The 20,995-nt window shown below is 34.9% G+C and overlaps 1 protein-coding gene and 1 pseudogene across 2 annotated transcripts; one reads left to right on the top strand and one right to left on the bottom strand.

The window, feature by feature from the left end:
- Nucleotides 1–760: 760 nt before the first annotated feature.
- LOC149077097 (ribonuclease H2 subunit A) lies at nucleotides 761–19,541 on the top strand. Of its 2 annotated transcripts, none has more exons than XM_089244830.1 (8): nucleotides 761–1,024; nucleotides 4,244–4,315; nucleotides 6,009–6,135; nucleotides 7,688–7,775; nucleotides 9,664–9,801; nucleotides 11,069–11,156; nucleotides 17,423–17,546; nucleotides 18,656–19,495. In XM_089244830.1, exons 1-8 carry the CDS (start codon nucleotides 898–900, stop codon nucleotides 18,810–18,812), a joined length of 921 nt encoding a protein of 306 aa, XP_089100956.1. In that variant the 5' UTR covers nucleotides 761–897; the 3' UTR covers nucleotides 18,813–19,495. The 2 variants fall into 2 exon arrangements, with proteins under 2 accessions (XP_089100956.1, XP_089100957.1); XM_089244831.1 differs by having other exon boundaries at nucleotides 982–1,149; nucleotides 18,656–19,541.
- On the bottom strand, nucleotides 7,463–7,544 carry LOC149077098 (U2 spliceosomal RNA; annotated as a pseudogene).
- Nucleotides 19,542–20,995: the final 1,454 nt, after the last annotated feature.

Raw genomic sequence — 20,995 nt, 5'->3', positions numbered from 1 at the left:
TTCTTCATCTGTGGGGAGGGAGAGAGAGGGTTACTCCGATTACTGACCCTACTGTCTCAGGGGAGCCGCTCTATTATGTGATGAGTTGGCTAAGGATGAAAGTTAAAGATTATTTAAAGTTTTTGAAATTGTTGTAATAATTCTAAGTTTCTACTCTGCAATACCAGTCAATTTTGTTTTTTCGAGACGTCTTGCAACCATCGAGAAGAAATATAATTTATTTCTCCTCTAAGCTTGCAACCCTACAAATGACTCACTTTATTACCTAATTGATTGAATGTAATTTTTTAATCACTATTAATACTTTTTTAATCATATGTAATTAATTTAATCGTAATAGGGAATTCAAACTTCGCGCCTTCATTTATAAATGATTGATAAACATGGAGCAGGTCGTGACATCTATCGGACCCAAAAGAAAAAACCAAAAGCTTTAGTTTTTCAAATCTTAATAAAAAACAATAGAACAGGTACTGCCATCTATCCATTCATCAATGTGTATGATCTTCTTGAGAGCTTCTATCTCTGGTAGATAGATGACAGCACAAGTTACACGATTCGGAACATGATTTGGAGTTATCAATTAGCATTATTCAATTAAAAATTGAAAATATGAATGAAATATGAAAATTTATAGTATTTTATATATAAAATACTCTCTTTTTGGAAGGTTATAAATTACAATATAGGATAAGTTGCGAAATCTAATTCAGGTACCTATAATTTTCACCATCATCAATACCATCAACACAAGTATTTCGATTTCAGCGGGAAAAATTGTAAACAAACAAATCTCGATTGGGGAGTGAGTGCATTAGGTCCAGAAAGGAAAGTTTCTCTGCAGCTCAGTGGTTTGGTCATTTGGATTTCGATTGGGGAGTGGATTTTTGTTGAGTCATGGACCTTTCATCATTTGAGAGAGACAACTCGGCGAATGCGGTCCTCCAATCAGATGTGCCTCAGAGATGTAAATCGGAGCCGTGCATGCTGGGCATCGACGAAGCTGGCCGCGGCCCTGTCCTGGGTTCGGTTCAATTCACCTTTCATTTGATTCTAAGGCTAAGATTCCATAAGCGGGGATTTGGCGATTATTTTATTATTTTCGCCGACTGATTATCTTGGCTCTGTAGCTCACAAAATTTTTCATTGGTATCGTCACAGTAATGATTTTTAAAGCTAAGGGGTCATTCAAGTATTACGTAAGAAGATTTTCAGCCATTTTTGAACCCCCTTCCCCTTTGTCAGCAACATTTCGCCAGCAGCTTAGAATACTTCATATCTTCAAAAAGGTGTGGTTGATGACGTAAGCCACCTTCAAACCCCCCCTCCCCCCTTGTCAGTGCCGTCTTAACGCATGGGCCCACCCGGGGCCTCACAAAAATGAGATACGATTGAAATTTTCTAGAATTTGCAAGGTAGGGCCTCAGAAAAGCCAATTGGCCCGGGGGGGGGCCCACGATGCTCTTAAGACGGCCCTGGCCCTTGTCATCAAAAGTCTGCAAATCCAAAACCCCCTCCCCCCCCTCGATGCTGACGTAATACTTGAATGACCCCTGACGTGTTACATTTATCTTTTTCTTTTTTTGCGCCATTTTTATTTCTTATTTGCATGAGTGTCTTAGGTCTCATTATATCGTGTTCGTCATTATTGAAATTTATTGAGCCAAAGCCCTGTTTGTCATCATGTATCCTTTGCTTGGAAATCAATTTTATTTTATAGATGAGCATTCGTAGCTCATCTATAAAAAGTCGAGTCTGAGGAGTTTCTGACGGAATTTGGCATGATACCTGCAAAAAATATAGTTTCTCGCTGAAGTGTGCCACTTGCATGGTTTCAAACAGCAATTGCACCAAAAAACTTGGTTGCCGTTGGATTTGCCAGAATATGAACTTGAAGCCCAGATGTGGCAGGTCGGTGAATCCTGTAGGCAATACTTTCTTCATTGTTCCAGATTTCCTTTTCACGATATTCTAGCTGGCCAAAAAAGGCATGTCAATTTTGTTTCTTTTTTGGTCCAGGTTGCCAATAAGAGAAGACTCTAGTAGAATTGAAAATAGCCAAATTTGGCGCAACCCCACTTATAGAATCAGCCGCTTTTAAAAAAAATCTCAAAAATTTGGGCATTTAATTTGATAAATATGAATGCGCGCGCTCTCTCTCTCTCTCTTTCTCTCTCTCTCTCTCTCTCTCGAGATGGGAAGTCGCCAAAAGTTAAGTGGAATCATGCTTTCAGATATCTATGTGGCCAAAGAAGAAACTCGCCAAAAAGGGAAAAAAAAACATGGTTGTTAGTAGGGAAAAAATTATTGAAAAAAAAAATGGGGAAGTCAGTGTCGGGCCCCAACTAGAGGAGGACGGGAGGCAATTGCCCGGGGGAAATGTTTAGTAGGCTGTAGTTTTAGGTGGGAACAAAGAACGCTGTCATGAAATTATCAAAATTTTAAAGGTGTGAGAGTGGCGAAAATTCTAGTTACAGCCCTGGGCTATGTCACACTACTACAAGTTTTGATGTGAATACTTTTTTTTTGTTCCTTGAATGGCAGAGTAGGTACTGGCATAATTAAACTATGTTATTATCATTTCAGTGTTGTCTTTGGAATAGCTAACAAACTGTACCGATGTTTCTATTTTCGTTGTGAACTTCTCGAGATATAGTGGAAAGCAATTTGTTATGAATCAGGGTATCTGGCCTGGTGTCTAGACAGAAAGAGATATTTAAACCAGAATGACACCATTGAATGCACCTTTGCAATGTATGTTTGACGATACATTGGTTTTTAACTTGCATTGATTTTTTTCTTGCGAATTAGAGTTTGAAGAGTTTGAAACACAACTTGCGAATGCTCCCACTACTGTCAGATGATTTAAAAACTGTATTCACGTCAAAACGGACGACAAAAACAATACAATGTGGGAAGCCAGACGTTTATTCAATGTCCAATCAAAGAGCTTATGGACATTACTGACAAGTAGATGTTCAATAATTAACAAATTAAATTAGTATCACATTTAGTACCTATTATTTGTCCAATTAGTAAAGTGCCCCCTTTGGCAACATAAAATTTTTGCTTGCCAAACATCACAAAAATCAAGGTTGCTAACAAAAAAATAAATTTGGCAATTCTTTTTTGGCAAGCTAGAATATCACAAGGAAAAATACTGGAACCCCATCAAGGAAAGTATTGGTCACAGGATTTATACCGACCCATTGTATTTGTATTTTGTGTTCCTATTCCGGCAAATGCAACACTGACCATTTCTTGATGCAATTACTGTTTGCAACCCATAGGCAGAGGTAGATTTGAAAGTCTGGATGGGTAAGCAGAATGATGATTGCTGGGGGAGGGGCATGATGATGTCAGTTCATATGTACGCATATACATTAGATCAGTCAGCTCCGCTTTTGACTCTGAGAAGGGGCAATGCCCCCCCCCCCCCCACTCTCATATCTTCTCTCGTGTTGGAACCATGCTAGCTGCACATTTTTGACAAGAAACTATAATTTCTTTCTTCGAATTCTGTCAAAAACTGAAGCATTTTCTCATCTAACTAAAGAATGCTCATCTGTAAAAACGTTGAAAAGCTCACAAGCAAAAAAATGCATAATGTGTCGAACAAAGCTTCGGTCTATGCTAACTTAATTTCAATGATGACAAGTACTATAACAAGACCTAAGATGCACGTGATAACAGTGGTGCTGGTGACGATAACAAATGGAAATGGTGCTGAAATAGATTAGGATAGTATGTTGGTTTGAAAAACATTGTTTCAAAAATTTTGAAAGTTAAATGTCAATAACTGAATTTATTATGAAAGAAATAGTGCTCATAAGAAATTATCTTCACGAGAGGGATTATTTTGGACCCTCCTCCCCAAAAATAAAATACTGTGTGGCTCCTAAGGCTTGTGCCTAAATTTTTTGTCAATTTGTGGAGCACCTGTCAACAGTAACATTATTTCCTGCCAATAATTTGTGGTCATGCATATAAACTTCGCTCTTTCTTTTTTGAAAATTTCAAAAAAAAATTCACTATATAAGTTATAACCTCCACTGCATATAATCTGCACTTGCAACTTTCTTGTACCTGTATCACCAGTAATGAAATTGCATTTTTCTAAAAAAAACCCTTTTTTTTTATGCTACACATTTTTTTTTTATCTTTATCATACTCACTGACTTAAGCTTATAATTTAACTATTGCATTATGATTTTAATATCATCAGTTTTTTTCCATTTTTTAGGTCCTATGGTCTATGCTGCAGCTTACTGCCCGATTTCATGCATTGATTCACTCAAATCCAAAGGCTTTGCAGGTAAAAATGTATCTATAGCACTCTTGTCTATGTATGCAAGTTTGCATTGATCAATGGTTCAGGAATTATTTTTTTTCACTTGTCTTTATGAACTTTTCTTCTTCTTCAACAATTTGCCATTTCCAGGGCTTCCACTTGTCCTACTTTTTCCACTTTTTGGTAAAATGCCCTACTTTTGCCTTACTTTCTAGTTTTTTTATTACTTTTCCCATTTTTTTTTTACCGAATCCTTTTTTTAAAAAATTTATTTGACAGAACACATTACAAAATGCAAAAGAAAGACAGATGACAATACAAATGCGCAAAAAATAAGCGAAGATAAAAAAAAAATAGACATACATATACAACCACCTTGTGACCCTCGAGGGACTGCTTGTCCTTCCAGAAGGTCGAAAATAATTTCTAATATTAGATTTCCATTTTTCAAAGCAACCTTAATTATCATTCTATTATCATAAACAGTAATCATTTCTGCACGTGTACACGCACAATAATTAAATTTTTATAATACGTCACAAAAAGAAAATATGTCGTAAAAATTGCAAATGAAAATAATTATATCTTGTTCTTTAGTATGATCTCTTGGAATTTTGATGAATCACGCCAATTTTTAAAAATATACATATTTTTGACAAACACGTGTATTGTAAAAGTAGAGAAAAAAAATCTTTTTCAATGCAAATATTTCTATTGTGTATTATTGTTTCAAAAACAATACTCTTCGCAAAACCAAAAATATTATAATTTAATCTCTTAAGTATGATTAGTAGCTTGATATTGATTTAATATTTTTGGAGCAGTAACTAAAACTTTTTTGAATAGAGCTTTATTTGTTTTTGGTACTTGATGCTCAATACTTAATCTAGTTGATAATGTATTTTGATTCTTTATTAACCATTCTTCATTTGCTATAACAGATTTTATTATTCTGTATATATAGTTTTTCTTATGGATAATGCGTGGCACTCAGTTTTGTTTTGGTTAGAGGGATTATTTTTTATTGTGAATCTGATTTTATTATATATATTATCTAATTTATTTGTTAGATAAATAAATTAGAATAGTTTATGTCCTATCAACAAAATTTGTGTAATTGATTTTGATTGATTAGGATGGACAATGCAATAAAACCATCTGGTTAACTTTGACTTATTCACGTTGGACCTTGTAATTTACACATTTTGCACTGTGCTTTTGGAAATGGTCTCGAAAGAGCATCATTCTTAAAAAACTTATGTGTCTTCATAATTTGCTGTGCATTGTTGAAGAGTGTTGACAGATTGGACTGTGGAAGACTCCAAAAAAAAAAGAATAATTTATATTGTGAGGAGAGATAGAAAAGAATTATCTGTGGTTGTTAGTACATTGTTTTATTAAAAATTGTTTTTGTTACCAAGTCATTTCAGCCATTTTGCTTTGCCTTGAGTCAATCTTATAAGGATACTGAAATAGTACTATGAATTTTTTTTTTGGCCGGGAAAAAAGTTTCACGGGAGAGGGGGTGGTGGTGGTGCCCCATACTACTTTTCTAATTTTTTGTGTGGGGGGGGGGCTGTATTTCTTTGAACATCTTTCCCAGTAACTGAATTTCATTATGACATTAGGCCTACTAATTTTTCAAGTCTGTTTGAGTTCATGAGAACAAACATTCAGTGTAATATAAAATTTTTTGCTTGAATTTCTGTTTCTTTAGATTCAAAGACGTTGACAGAAGAGAAAAGGGAAAATCTTTTCAATGTGATCGAGGAAGTGAATGACATGATCGGCTGGATATTAGAGATTCATTCGCCGAACGTCATCAGCAACAGCATGTTGAAAAGGTCAGCTGAAATTAGTAATTGATAGTGTCTATAATATAAGTTGGTGTGTTCTGAGCAGTGCGCAGCATGCATCATAAAATTGTGAAGCTTTGCGTATGTTTTGATGATGGGACAGGAAGAATTTTTTTAGACTTCCCTTTAAAGATGTAGGTTTTTTTTTTGCCATAAAATAGTGTAACTAACAGAAGTATATTCTTGTGAACTCAAGGTCATACTCTTTTGTAAAGAAGCGATAATTGAAATGGCTTTGCTATGTACAATAATATTCCGAAATTGCATGATAGGTGGGACAGACAACAACTGCACAAGTCAGAATACAATTTCCTATAGAAATGCATGTAGATAACAATTAATTATGATGAAATTTTTGGAAGAACACCTTTTTGTTTCTTATTGTGACTAATGTTATGGTTTCTTCTGTGGCACCATAAAATCTAACTTGCATTGTGATTGCAATTCGGTCCAGTAAAAAAAAATGTATCACTCAAAATTTGTGCAAATAAAAGTCATGTGTTAAATGCTTTAAATGTTCCAATAACACCCTGGTCCATCGAAATAAAGGAATTGCTTGTATTTTGACACGAGAAAACAAATTTTAGCCATCAATTGAAATTAATTCAAAGTTTACAAACCAGGTGCATTGTCATCAAAAAGCCTCACATTAAGCATGATATTTCAAACTGGCAGTGGACGTCAGGTGATTTTCTTTGTAAAATTGTAAAAATAAGAGATACCAACAAGAGCTTTGGGATTCCATTTCTAAGTTTTCATTTTTATATACCGTAGCTTCTCAAAAATCACTGTCTTTTTATTGCACATTACGTTCTGATCGAATAAAAAAATGCTTTACTTAATTATCACTTATTAATCTGTACTATTTCAGTAATAAACCCATGATTGAATTTCGGAAATATGCATTTTTCTCAGAAAAAATTGCGTAACTCCGAAACTGCACGACTCAGAGGTAGCATAAGTCTGGGTATTACTGTATAAAGAGGTTTTTAGATGCCCTGTCATGAATCTTGAGCAGTTTGGTAACATGTTTACAAAATATTAATATGCACACTATAATTTTCATATAATGCACCCTTAGTGGTGAATGTTGGAACTTTTTTCCCCCGCTCAATTTTTTCAATACAGTAGTCAATTCCCTCTTTTGGGGACACTAAAGGGGCCAAAAAATTTGTATGTAAGAGAGGGGTACCTGTTAATCAAGGGTTCAAAATGCATGCTTTTATCACACGAGAAAAATTATTTGGCAGTAAAAGAAATAAGACTGTTAGGTGAAAGTTTTACTGTACATTCCGCAAAGTTTCTGATGGTTAGTGAAGGTTCTAAACAGTTCACAACATGCCAACTTTTGTTACAGACACTACACTTTGATCTTAGCCAAAAGGCCGAGAAGCGATAAGTGATGCCAACAGCACGCGGTGTTCCCATGTTACAGACACTGAACATCGGAACATTTCTTATGCATCATCTGACTTTTTTTTCAAGATTTATATTGTTAGGTAAAGATTGTTGTTTTTTATTAATCTTTCTTATTTGTTAGGTCCAAGTACAACTTGAATGCCTTGTCACATGACTCTGCCATTATGTTGATAAAAACTGCCATTTCCAGAGGAATCAATATAACTGAGGTAAGAGCGAGTGACTTTCACCAAACATTCATCAAAACCAAAAGTACAGTAGACTGCAGGACATATCAGACCAGGGTGTGCTGGATCACAGATATCACCGGATTACTGGAAGTTCATTGAAAAAGCCCATTTAAATAATATAAACTTCTGCTCACAGACATGTTTTTCTCTCAAATCTTGAAAATAAACTGTCTAAAAATGCCGGATTACTAGATGAGCTTTACTAGCTCTCGGCTGGATTATCAAGAGTTGTACTGTACCATAAACGGTACCATAGATTTATTGGCTATGTTGTGGAGGGATGGCCAACATTTTTTTTAACTGTACTGCTTTGACACCATATACGTTGCGGGTGCACTCTTTTAGGTATCAACCAGGGCCGTCTTAAGAGCACCGGGGGCCCCCGGGCCAACTGATTTTTCTGAGGCCCTACCTGGCAAAATCTCAATAATTTCAACCAGTTATAACTTTTGTGAGACCCTTCTTCTCTTGAGGCCCCCAGGCCATGCCCAGGTGGGCCCATGCATTAAGACGGCAACTGGTATTAACTGAGAGACCATACATCTCAACAGGACAGTCTTTTTTTCATACAATTCGGCTGTCCTGTTGTTTCTGTGAAACTAGTCATTATGCTACTTTTTTGAGATTTGATAAAATATAAAAGGTAATATTTTTCAATCATAAATTTGGTGTAACCTGTAAGTTAAGCATATGTATTTATAAAAGTTACATGTTGTGCATAGGTGCCGGGGACTTAAGTAATTTAGGGTAAAATGAACTTTGTCAGTGAGCTAAGTTCCCCCCCCCCCACCCCCACCTTTAAATGTTCATGAACAGGACTGTCTTAACATCATCATGGGCCCTCAGGCAAAGTAATATTCTGGGGCCTCTAATTAGCTGAAAGTGCCTGCTTATAAATTTCTACGCCTCCTTTCAAAAATCATAGCTTCAAATCTCATTATCACGAGGCCCCTGCACCATGCCCAGGTGTTAAGACAGCACTGTCCATGAATGTAAAATGCAACCTATGCTCCTCAATGTTGACGTCAAGTAACCCTTGGCTCTCCATTCTTTTTTTCTTCGTGTTGGCACACCTGTTTAGATTTTTTTAAGATGAGAACCAAAACAAACTCTCATGGAATAAAAAGTTATCACTTAATTATTGTTGAGGATGACTATCATACAAATTATAGGTTTGGCAGTTTGCAAAACTCTCTCTGAAAAGAAAAATTAATTGATCGTTCAAAAAATTTGAAATTTTTTTTTTTAGAAGTTGAATAGAACAGGAATCACAACCTCTAGCCTATGAGCCAAATGCAGCCCCTGCCAAGGGGTTCTATTCGGCTCGCAGAAGGTGTTCGGGCAGAAAAGTATAAGTGGGTGGTGAGATGTGGTGATATTTTCTTCATGAAAATCCGGAAAATTGGATTCATATGGGACATCATTATCTAACTCAAAAGAATTGTCCAAGGAAAGAGAAATTGCCAATTAAAGCCAAAAATAACTGTTGAAGAGCTTGCAACATGAAGGGAAAAAAGCTTTTTTGTAGAGAAATTTTATAAAATAAGTTAATTACATTTTTTCGGTAATAAATAAGTTGTCAACCTTTAATTGTTAGACCGAGGAAAGTCAAAGGAAAACTATTCACACGAAAGTGAGTACGTATGAGACCTTTGTGTGCAGTTTTACGAGTCGCAGCCCCAATCATTGCAGAGTAGTGTAGCCATGTGAGTTAATTACCTGATAATGTTAGCAAAGAGGGTGGATACTCCATTTAATTTTCCATCATTGAAGTAATGTTACTTTTACAATGAAGCTGTTATGTTTAGTTTTTTTTTTTTTAGTTATTAGAATATTCTTATTAATTTATTTTTATTTTATCTTCTAGGCATATTTAGATACTGTGGGCCCACCTGAAAAATATCAAGCAAAATTGTCTTCGATTTTCCCAGAAATCAAAATCACAGTTGCAAAAAAAGCTGATTCTACGTATCCGATTGTCAGTGCAGCGAGCATATGTGCAAAAGTGAGAAGTTCCTCTTTTTCTCTCTTTATTTTATAAATGTAATTAAACGATCAAGATTTTTATTTTTTGTTTTAATTGTAAACAATCTGCGCAAATAAACATCTAATATATATTTATATATATATATATTTTACATTTTATTCCTATCTAAATTATAATGTTGTACCAATCACTCCTTCATATTTCCAGCATGCCAAATTTAGTCCTCCACTCCCTTGGCATTTACTTCTTTCTGTTTGCCAGTGTTTGGTCGTGTGTCATTGTGCTAGACTAACATCATGAAGATGTTGGTTCAAGCACAGTTGGCGGCACAATTCTGGTCAGCTGAAGTTGGTTTTCCTGCAGTTTTCCAACTTCAAAGCGCAAATGCAAGCTGATCTCCCATTTGAAAAAGTCTCTCTGCATAGAGCTGGCAGACCTTCATTGTGATACTTACATAACAGAATTATACATACTTACATAACAGCTTCTTCTGAATGCTATACCAAAATAAATACAAAATAATAAGCAGCATAATTCTAACAATGTTAAATAAATTGGGACCACTCAGAACACACATTCTTGCATGTACCAATTCGTTAGAAACTTCCCCAGAGGAATGTTTACAAGGTGCATGTAGGGTTTAGTAATAGTAGTACTCGTTCAGGCCTTGGTTATGATTCAGTTATAGAGTATTTTGTAGTGTTTACAGCATTTGCATGAATTTTTATTTCATAATGTGATAATTTTTGTTACACCACTGTTATTTTAGGTCCACAAGGCCTAAATTTGATCCTGATTCTACGAGGCCTAAATTCGATCCTGATTCATGAGTTATAGCTAATTCCTGAAGACTTTTTTTCCGTGTCTCTGAAATTTTGGTGCTTTACTCCAGTGTTTCTTAACCCGTTTTGAGTCCCTCTACCTTCCAAGAGCTAAACCATTTCACTTACCAAACTTCTATTGTATTCTTTATTAGAAAAGATTCTGACAAAGACTGGGTTGGTATTATGGTCACTGTACTCCTGAGCATCCTTCAGTACAGTTTTATTGGTGCTACCAATATTTTACGAAGGTGCATTTATTTTACAAAGGTGCATATTTTTGACGGAAGGTTTCTTTTTTTTTGTCACCCATCTTCACATATGATGAACTGTTGATTTTATGACTTAGTTACTGATTAAGATTGACCTATTAGATGTATGTTCTCTCTTAGATTGTAAATATTTCCATAAAAATTAAAATTCACAGTCTGTTTTGAATATGAATTAATTTCAATTTCTCACAGGTGGCAAGGGATAATGCTCTTAAAACTTGGAAATTTAGTGAAGGTGAAGATTTCAAAGATGTAGAATATGGTTCTGGCTATCCTAATGGTGAGCTATGTAGTATTTATTATACATTTATTAGTGGCGCATATTCATCTTTGAGAATTCACATTTATTACTTGCACAGTGAAAATCTTAATTAATTTATGATACTATCTGCAATGATAATCTTGTATAAAACAATATTACTTGTTGGGCTAGAACAAGGTTTCCCAGACTTTTTGTTCCATCGCCCTCCTTCAAAATTTTTTTTCTCTCATCGGCCCCAACTCAAGCAAGCCCATAGGATCCTATGTTATACCCGTAGCTTCTCCCCCCACCCTGGACCTTTCCATCACCCCCACTTTGGAAGCATTGGTATAGAGCAGCATTTCTCAATCTATGGTTCGCAGACAGACCTGAAAATTTTATTTTAATGAAAATAAAATTATTCAATTTTTTCTCCAACTTGTGTTAGTGATATTCACAAAAGTTATAAGTTATAATAAATATATCCCATAATCTGTAAATTAGTGGTCCTTCAAACTGTTTCAAAAAGGTTGAGAAACACTGATAACCATTTCCCAAAGTGGTAATGTACATTAAATTTTCTTCTATCTGTAATGATAATTTTTTATTGTTATATCAAGATTTCACTGTTCATTTTCATAGCCACGAAAATTTGATCTCATTATGGCAACATATGTTTACCACGATTTGAGGTGAAAAAAAAAAATTTTTTTTTACTTATGGAATTTCTGGTCTACATTTGTTTTTGTTTTTTTTTTCCCAAATATTTCTTTCACATCTGAGAGACAACAATTAAGATGCTGTCATTGATCACAAAAAGTAAACCAATCTTGATTATTAGGGAAAAGAAAAAAAATTAAAATAAATTTTTCACCCTGAAAAGTGTTTTTTTTTTAAATAATTTTGAAATTTATCTTTCTTTCCATTGGTGAAGGTACTGTTAATTGGTATACTTTAAATATTGCACTTTTCATAAATCTTAGTTAAATTTTCTTGTGATAAATGGGTGCTGTTCAAACGGGTGCTGGGGAGGGGGACCCCCTTCGGGAAAATCTCAGGATTTCTGGATTCCAAAAGTTGGCACATCTGAGGATAGTTCAATGTTTTTTCAACCTGTTGTCTATGAGTACTTTATAAGGGGTCCACAGAACCATATTTTCATTTACCACCATTGCATGAATGAGAGCGCATTATGACATACATAGTTGGCTAAGTCACATAACCAATTTTTGACTGATGTTGCATTTACACAACGCTTTATTTATAAAAAAATTTCATGCAAATTTTTGTATGAAATGTATATTTTTGGGACTTAAAAAGTTTAATGAGTGTGTCATGGTGTTTTTTAAAGTTTGTTGACAAAGAAATTTGATTTTTATGACTTTTCAAAAATGCAATTTTTAGAAAGAATTTTTTTTCCATGGCCATGAACAGAAGTAAATTTTTTAAAAATAGGAAAAGAACAGTTTTCCCCCCTTTTTTTGTCAAAAGGTACATAACATTTCCTCAAATTATAACTACTAGTTATTTTTGCTAAATTAAGTTTAATGAATACTTTAATTGCAAAGTTAATTAATCAGAAAGTTACATTAATTACAAAGAAAAATTTGCTAAATTATATATATAATATCCTTTTTTTTTAACCTCTAAATATGCTGTTTAAGTAACCAGTCATCATATATATATACAGGGCTCGGCACGGGTCACTTTTTCCCCTAAAAGTCACTTTTTTAGAAGCTGGTCACTTTTATTACCTATTTTCGGGCCCAGGTCACTTTTTCCACTTTTTTTAGCAAAAAAACCTCGGTCTCGCGCGCTTTTCGGGTGTCAGTGTTTTTCTTTTCTTCAAGGACGAACTTTACCGGTTCAAGGTCGCTAATTTTCTCCCTCCCTTCATTGAACTACGATCGTACAAGGAACCCATATATATATATATATATATATGAAGGCGTCTTTATCTTCCCGGGAGCATACCGTGTGACGTCAGCATAACTTGATTTCAAGGCGCTTGGAAAGAAAGCTCCTTATAGTTAAGAGTCGTCATTTTATGGAAAAGCCGATCGGAAAAAAATAGCGTATTTACAACAAAGAATTTTTTCCCCTCCTCTACTACCATTCTTTCTTATTTCCCCACTCGTTCTTTCATTTTCATCTTATTTTAAAATTGATCCTTTATTTTATTAGTTTTAAAAAGTTTGTCCTAAGGGCCGAATTCCTTTCTTGGAGCATCGAGCAAGTTACATTTGTTGTTTGTTCTATCGTTACTTTTATTAATTTTTTTTAACATTTGAAATGACGATTTAAAGGCTCATTTACATTGAGCGAGTTTATAAAGAGAGCCCGTGCAGAAACTAACTTACGCGCAGCGGGAGAATACCAAAGCGCGCATATTAAAGATGCATACTATTAATACGTATTAAGCGTATTATTAGTACGCTTTGGAGAATACTCTTGTAGCTGGCCAACGTTAAAGAAGCTCGCAAGTATTTTGAATTTACTTAGAATAAAAAAAAAAATCATCCGACTGAAAATCGCGATCTATCTAGAAATAAAATTCGTACTATTTTTCTAACTGGATTTAAATCTCAGCAAGAAACCGTAGCCCCAGATATGATCGAAAGGAGAACTGTTTATAAGATCACAGAATCCTGCAATTCAACGTTTATGGAAGGATGACGTCACTCTCTGCTACCATACGATGGTTTTTAACAACTGGCTGTTGCGAAGATATATTTTGGAAAGAGAGAAAATTCAACTGCCCCTGCTGGGAATCGAACCCACGTCCTTTCACTTTCCGGTTGAATTTTCTCTTTCCAAAATATATCTTCGCAACAGCCAGTTATTAAAAACCTTCGTGTGGTAGCGGAGAGTGACGTCATCCTTCCATAAGTCTCCATCTAGTGGCAGCGTCAGCAGTTGTGAGCTTGGCCTGAGTCTGGTCTGGCCGTCCATGTACGGTCCTTTTCAGTGTACACGAGCTCCAAGGAAAGATTGAGAGATTCGTTGCCTCTGTAGTCTAGTGCGTTCACCCGGAAAGTGAAAGGACGTGGGTTCGATTCCCCGGAGGGGCAGTTGAATTTTCTCTCTTTCCAAAATATATCTTCGCAACAGCCAGTTGTTAAAAACCTTCGGATTCAACGTTTATTTAACCAAATCAGATGAAAATTGGTCATCAGGCTGATGAAAACTCAGTTAACGTGCATGCGAGCCGTACATAGAGGTGGATTTAACGGTGGGCACAGCGACCGCGCCTTTGGCCCCTACTTTATACTTTTTTCCTAATTTAAGGGGCGTAATATTAATTTTTTTTTATGCCCGGGGCCGTCAACAACTGACCTTTATCCGCTTCTGGCCGTAACTTAATTTAGAGCATCTTCACGATGCTGATTGTTGACTTAATATCGACATATTGCGCTCCATTCTCGGTGTTGTGTAAAAAAAATCCCCTTTTCAGACCTCGGAAGTTATTACAACGTTTTTGTCTCGAGTCGCTGTTATGACCGCAATAGGAGAGGGCGGGGTCTGGTTCCACGGGTGTTGAACGAGGAAAGGTGCCGAGTTTACTCTTTTTTCCGTTATTAAAAATGGATACCGGCCCCGGGCGATAGTAAATTTTCGTTCGTACTTGCGGCCCGGGTTGCTACATACCGTGATCAAATCCAAAACTAGGGGGGGGGGGGCAATGCCTCGAATGGAATTTTTGATGGAATGGTATATTTAAGAAAAGGAAATAAATTCCTTTGCAAAATTATCGAATTTCACAGTCAAGGGGCAGTAAAATTACATTTCCCCTCCAGAAAAAATATCGTATTACGGCCATGGTAAATCGGGTGCCCCGGGTGGGGGCGAATTCACTGTTTTTGTTCTTTGAAAATTACGGGAGGAGTCCGAGCTAACGTGGCGACTTTTTTTCGCGCTAAAATAAGTAGCCCTGACAGCAGCATCCATAAACTCTATCAACCGCATTTATAAACCCCGTATGTCGTTGATTCGATTTTTGTGTTCATTTTATCCTAATTTTCCGTATTTCCCGATATATTTCTATCGATTTTCGCATATTGCCGCATATTTGGTTGATTCATGTTATAAATTATATATTTTTTTGTAATTTTATGTGCCCTTTGTCAGCCATCTTGAATTGATCGCCGCAAAACGGCGATTGGTTGGCGAGGAAAAAAGTCGCCACGTTGGTGCTTACAAGGTTCATGGGAAATTTACCGGGGAAGACCGCGGAGTCTTTTTCTGTTAAAAATTACGGGGGGGGGGGGGGGGCAAAATTATATTGTTTCTGGGTAAAGTAGTAAATGTTTTTTTTGCAAGGGTGTATGTTGTGTGTAAAAAAAAAAGGAAAATATATATTTAAAAATTTTTCTCTCAAAAACCAAACAATTTCAAAACTGATTTGTTTTCTCCCTCACCCAAGGGCAGTATTATTTTGGAGCCTCCTTCGCCTGTAAAAGAGTAGACCCACCCACCCTTCCCAGTCCAGCCATAGGTGCAGATAGACTTGAAGGTCTTAGAGATGCGGCAGATGACAATTGATATACATCATTAGGCTCTGCCATTGACGTTGGGGGGGGGGGGGGGATGGATTGCCCTCCCTCAACGTATAAGGGGCCGTTCAAGTATTACGTAAGGAAATTTTTAGCCATTTTTGACCCCCCCCCCCCCTTGTCAGCAAAATTTCGTCATCAGCTCTGCCCCTCTGAATCCTAACTCATATTTTCATAAAGGGTGGTTGATGACGTAAGCATTATCGAAACCCCCCTTGTCATCAAAAGTCAGCAAGTCAGAAACACCCCCCCCCTCCATCGATGATGACGTAATACTTGAACGGCCCCTAACAATTAAAATAATTTAGTTAATTTAAATAATTTATTTAATTCAGTAGTTTAAGTAATATTTTAATTTAATAATTTAAAATAATATTGTTAAAAATGTAATTTTAGTTTTTTTTTTAAATCAATCATTATAGTAAATTTCTTAAAATTTGTTGGAAGATGTTATACAAACCTAATTATGTAAATCAATTTGTACTTAGTTAAAAAAAAGAGTTTGAGTACATTTTGTATACTGTCATTCATAGCATAACATAATGAAAAATCCACTAGGATGTAGATGGGACAAATTCTCTCATCAAATTTTGTGTTATTTCATTTTTTTTTCTTTCTTTGAATGTGAAAATTTTTTCCCGTTTTGAAGTTTTTCCTGCTTAAATTGATTTTAAGATGGGTTGTGGATAGCAATATGGGGCCATTCAAGTATTACATAAGCAAATTTTTAGTCATTTTCGACCCCCCCCCCCCGTCAGCAAATCGGAAACCCCCTCCCCCCATCTATGTGATGACATAATACTTGAACGGCCCCTATGGGGGGGGGAAAGGCATTACTACTGTTACTTAGAAAGGATGTAATGTTACTCTCTCACACATAGTTGTTGATAAATTTGATAAGTTATTCAAAACTTTTCTGGTTAGCAGAATGCATTCGAGTTTGATTTATTTCACACTGCTATATGTAAAAAAAGCAATTTCGATGAGCTCCATTGAAATACAAAGTTTAGTGAAAACTAAATTCATTCAATTTGGTAATAATCAAAATTCATTGTCCATTTGGTCTCTTTCTAAAATTATTTTGGTCACTATTGGGTCACTTTTCAAACATTTTGGTCACTATTTGGTCACTTTTTTAAATATTTTGGTCACTATTTTCACTAGTTTTGAGGCCATGATCCGTGCTGAGCCCTGTATATATATAAATTGTGAAATTTTGTTAAGAATTTGAAAATCTGTCAAAAATGAGTTTATTAAAATTTTAAAATTTATTCAATTTTTATGATACATGTAGATTTATAAAAAAAAAAATACATTTTTGATTTTATGGGATGGGGAGCATCAAAATTGACCTTCTGACTTTACCAGGGATCCATGGAGCATTTACCGGTACTGGGGGTCCACTGTGCATTGATTGACCTTCACTTTCAACATCAAACAGGTTGGGAAACACTGGTGTTGTTCATGCAGAATAAAAGAAGCTTACAAGAGTACAATGCACAGATCTATACAACAATGTTGTTAGCTTTGACTTGTCCAGAGTGTGTATGTTGAATAGTCATTAAGATAGAAAAATGAAGTATTTTTATAAGATATTTTTTCATTCCTAACTTATGCTACTGGCAAGAAGAGATGTTTGTAATGTCAGTTTCCTCTGTATAGATAAAAGGGAAAAAGTTAATGAAATTAACCTCTACATTAAATTTTGCGTGACAAAAACCAAGTTGGGTCTCTCAATTTCTTTCTTCCCAGATCCAGTAACCAAAAAGTTTTTGTCTGAGCACATCGATCCTGTGTTTGGATTCCCGCAATTGGTTCGCTTCAGTTGGTCGACAGCAGATAAAGTTATCCAAGACAAGTGCATGAAGGTTTCATGGTATGTCTGAGTTTTAAAATTTTTTAAATCAGTTCTGTAGATTCACAAAGTACAGTAGATTCTGGATTAACAGAACATCTATGAACTCTATTAATATATATAACTTCTGGAAGCCTCTATTGAATGAGGCACCAAAGCGGTTCGGGCAACCCAAGAAGTAATGTGTTGATGAAACAAGTTAAAGCTCCATCTTTGTAAATCAAGTTACTCATGATTGGTATGAATTTCTATTTTTAATATTTTTAGAGATTGTTTTATCAACAGAGAATGTCAGTTATCCGAGTTGATAGAAATAATTTCTATAAAAATGTTGAAAATAGAAGTCTGTACCAATAACAGGGAACTTTTTTTTGTTTAGAGAGATTGTCTCTGTCTACAGATAATTGTGTTATCTTAATTGATCACATTGCTACTGCAGAAAGCTCCCCCACAGTGGGGTTAGTTCACCAACCTCTCTGCAAGATATGTGGGGGAAATATATACAATCTGTGTTTGTTTTTATGTACCCATAGAGAAGTGAAAAACTAGCTTGTAAAACGAAGTTTGTAAATGGGAAAGATGTTTAGAGACATAGTTTATTGTTTTAGACCAGGAGTTCATAAAAACGTGCATAGTTCGAAAATTGGAGGTTGGTAAAATCGAGCATTGTTTGTATATATATGTTGAATACTGTCATTCAGATTTGGCTGTACACTGTAAGTCCTGATTTTATCAGCCCTTGTAAAATGGCAATGATGCTACAAAAATTATCAAATTATCTGAGTTGATTCTGGAAGCATTACTCCAAGTTAATTAAGATTCTATTGTAGTGATTTAATTGCAGAAAACTGTTTGCTTCGTTTTTAAATCTCTGTAAAGCTTTTGGATTACTAAAACAATCAATAAATCTTGATACTGTAGACAAATTTTAATGATTTGAATAAATTATTGTTGCTATTTCTAAGTAAAGGGGACAAGATAAAAATTGAATTTACTACAATCTTGAATTTGGGTGTCGTACTCATTCTCAACTGAATATTATGTGTAAAAATGTTATTAATGAGCAATATAACATCTATCTTTTGTTTCACAGGAGGTGTTTGACCTTATTGTATGATTATATATTTTAGGGACGATGAGGAAGAAGAAAATAGTGGAGAAAATCCTAAGCTTCAGGCAACCACTTTGTTTAATTTCGTGAAGAAAAGGAAGAAGACTTATGTCAAAAAACCAAAAACTGATGTGTTTTTCACAAAACGAAATATCACTCAAACTGTCAATTTTTAGCCATCCAGGTGCGCTTATGTGCACAGACAGTCTCATAATTTTGACTAATGATATCATATGCATAACATTGAAAATTCATACAGAAGTGATTGAATTTTTTTTTTTGTCAGAAACGTGTCCAATTTGAAATGATCTAAATTCTATCAAATTCTGTTTCTTTTTTTTTATTCTAAAATTTTCTTGAGTCAAAAAAGATGAAAATCAATTGATGAAATACTACAGATAAGGCAGTGCCGTATGAATTTTTCCTCACAAAAGCAAAATTTTACTCTGATATCAGAATCAAATTTAAGTATTTTTTATAAATTTTCATTCACAATCTGCTCAAATAGAGTTTTAATTATAATTTGAAGTAAATCAAGATTAATTTTGTTATTATTGAATAACAAAAGGATGAGATATCAGATTTGGATTGATTTATATATATTTTTTTCCCTTTTATTTCCCCTTCTGATCCTTCAGTTTAGACATATTAGTCAAAAAATTCATGAAAAAAAATAATTTCCCTGTATGTTTTCTGAACTTGCCAGAATTTTCGATCACATTAAATAATTCAGTGTTAAAATGATTGGATGCATTGATGTTTTTGATTATTTTGAGTAATCACTGAATGTATGTGTATTTATGTGAAAGGTAGTTTTGATATAATGTTTTAATGAAATTTATTGCAATAAAGTGTTTGCAAAAAAATTAGTATTTTACGAAGTTCTAAATGCAGTTTCATTTGCTAATTTTGCAATTCAACCTTGTCTCAAATCTTTATCTTTTGTTATGAAATTATATTTAGGTTTTTTTGGATTGTGCTCTAAGAAATGCAGGGATAGATTGAGCAATACCTTACATATTTCTGTCAGCTCCCCTTATTTTTACTTGTGCCTGGTGGTTGATCATGCCGTTTTGTTTATTCAGTTTTAAAAACAGCTCAGGTCAATGTTTCTCCTCAAAGTGATGATTGTTTTCAGCTGCTATGAATTGCAGCGTTGCCTTCTCCAGTAACACACCAATATAGAAAAAAACGATGTAGAGATTTCAATATTGTTTGCCGTTGTTACCAATATTGTTCGACATAGAAATGACATACATTTGGCAACTTAGTTTGACATAGAGAAATTTTGATTATTTCAAAAAAAAACTAATTTGAAACGAAATGCTCTAAAAATTAGAGTAAAACTATTTTAGAAGAAGAAAAAAGATACTTTGGCATTTATCAAGTGAATGCATTTTTACTATATCGTTCGATATAGGACACATAAAAGTTTCAACCTGTTTCCAATGTTCGATATCCATTCAACATTCTGACGTCAGACCAGATTGGTACGATATCCTAATGATATCGTTGTGCTTCCAGACTCGAATGCGAGCTGGTCTCCCATTTGAAGAAGTCTTTCCGCAAATAGCAGGCAGACCTACAACATGATACTGACATTGCACGAAAATTTAAGCATTTCCATCTTTACTTCAGAGAATGGAAGATAGATGGTAGCATGAACATGATACAAGGTCAACTCGACAATATAAATGCGTTAGGGCCACACACACTCCGGCATGTGGTGATTCGTTAGAAAATAATTCTGTAGAGGAATAAGTAGTAGTGTTGCCTTGTGGGAAATTTTCTCCCCTTCCATTATATCTCTATTCTCTGGCAGGTTTGCTTGTACCGCAACCCCCCCCCCCCCCTCGCTTTGATTCTATTCGGTCTGTGTGAGTTTGATCAACACCAGCTAAAGTAGATCGCTTTAGCTGGTGTTGGTTTAATCATAATCTATATATTTTCACAATATAAAACTGAAAAAAAAGGGGAATTTTTTTCCGTGCAGGAAAGAGTATCATGTCTCCGACTGTTTGAGTAGTCAAAGGATTAAGGAAAGCGTAGACAAATGTCAATATAAAAAACATGATTCATCCAAACTACCGTAATTTCCACTGAATAAGCCGCTGGTATGAATAAGCTAGTTCCAGAAAAAAAAAGTCTGAGGAAAGAACGAAAAAATTAGAAACAGTGCAGAGCTTTTAACATGCATCGTAAGTTATTGATAAGCTTTATCTTTTTTTTCAATTTTTTGCGCCATAATTATATTATTAGAAAATCAGTGTAGTCGGCTTTCAAAAATCTTAACCTAGATTACCCCTTTCATATTGTCCGCAATGATCAAATCCGATTTTGAAATCCGCGTTAACTCAAG

The sequence above is a fragment of the Pholcus phalangioides genome, unplaced genomic scaffold, assembly GCF_987345545.1.
Source record: "Pholcus phalangioides strain wild (caught in Gottingen) unplaced genomic scaffold, Ppha-v1.0 ptg000015l_1, whole genome shotgun sequence".
In the NCBI taxonomy this organism is placed as follows: Eukaryota; Metazoa; Arthropoda; class Arachnida; order Araneae; family Pholcidae; genus Pholcus; species Pholcus phalangioides.
This window is presented reverse-complemented; position numbering and strand designations above follow the sequence as displayed.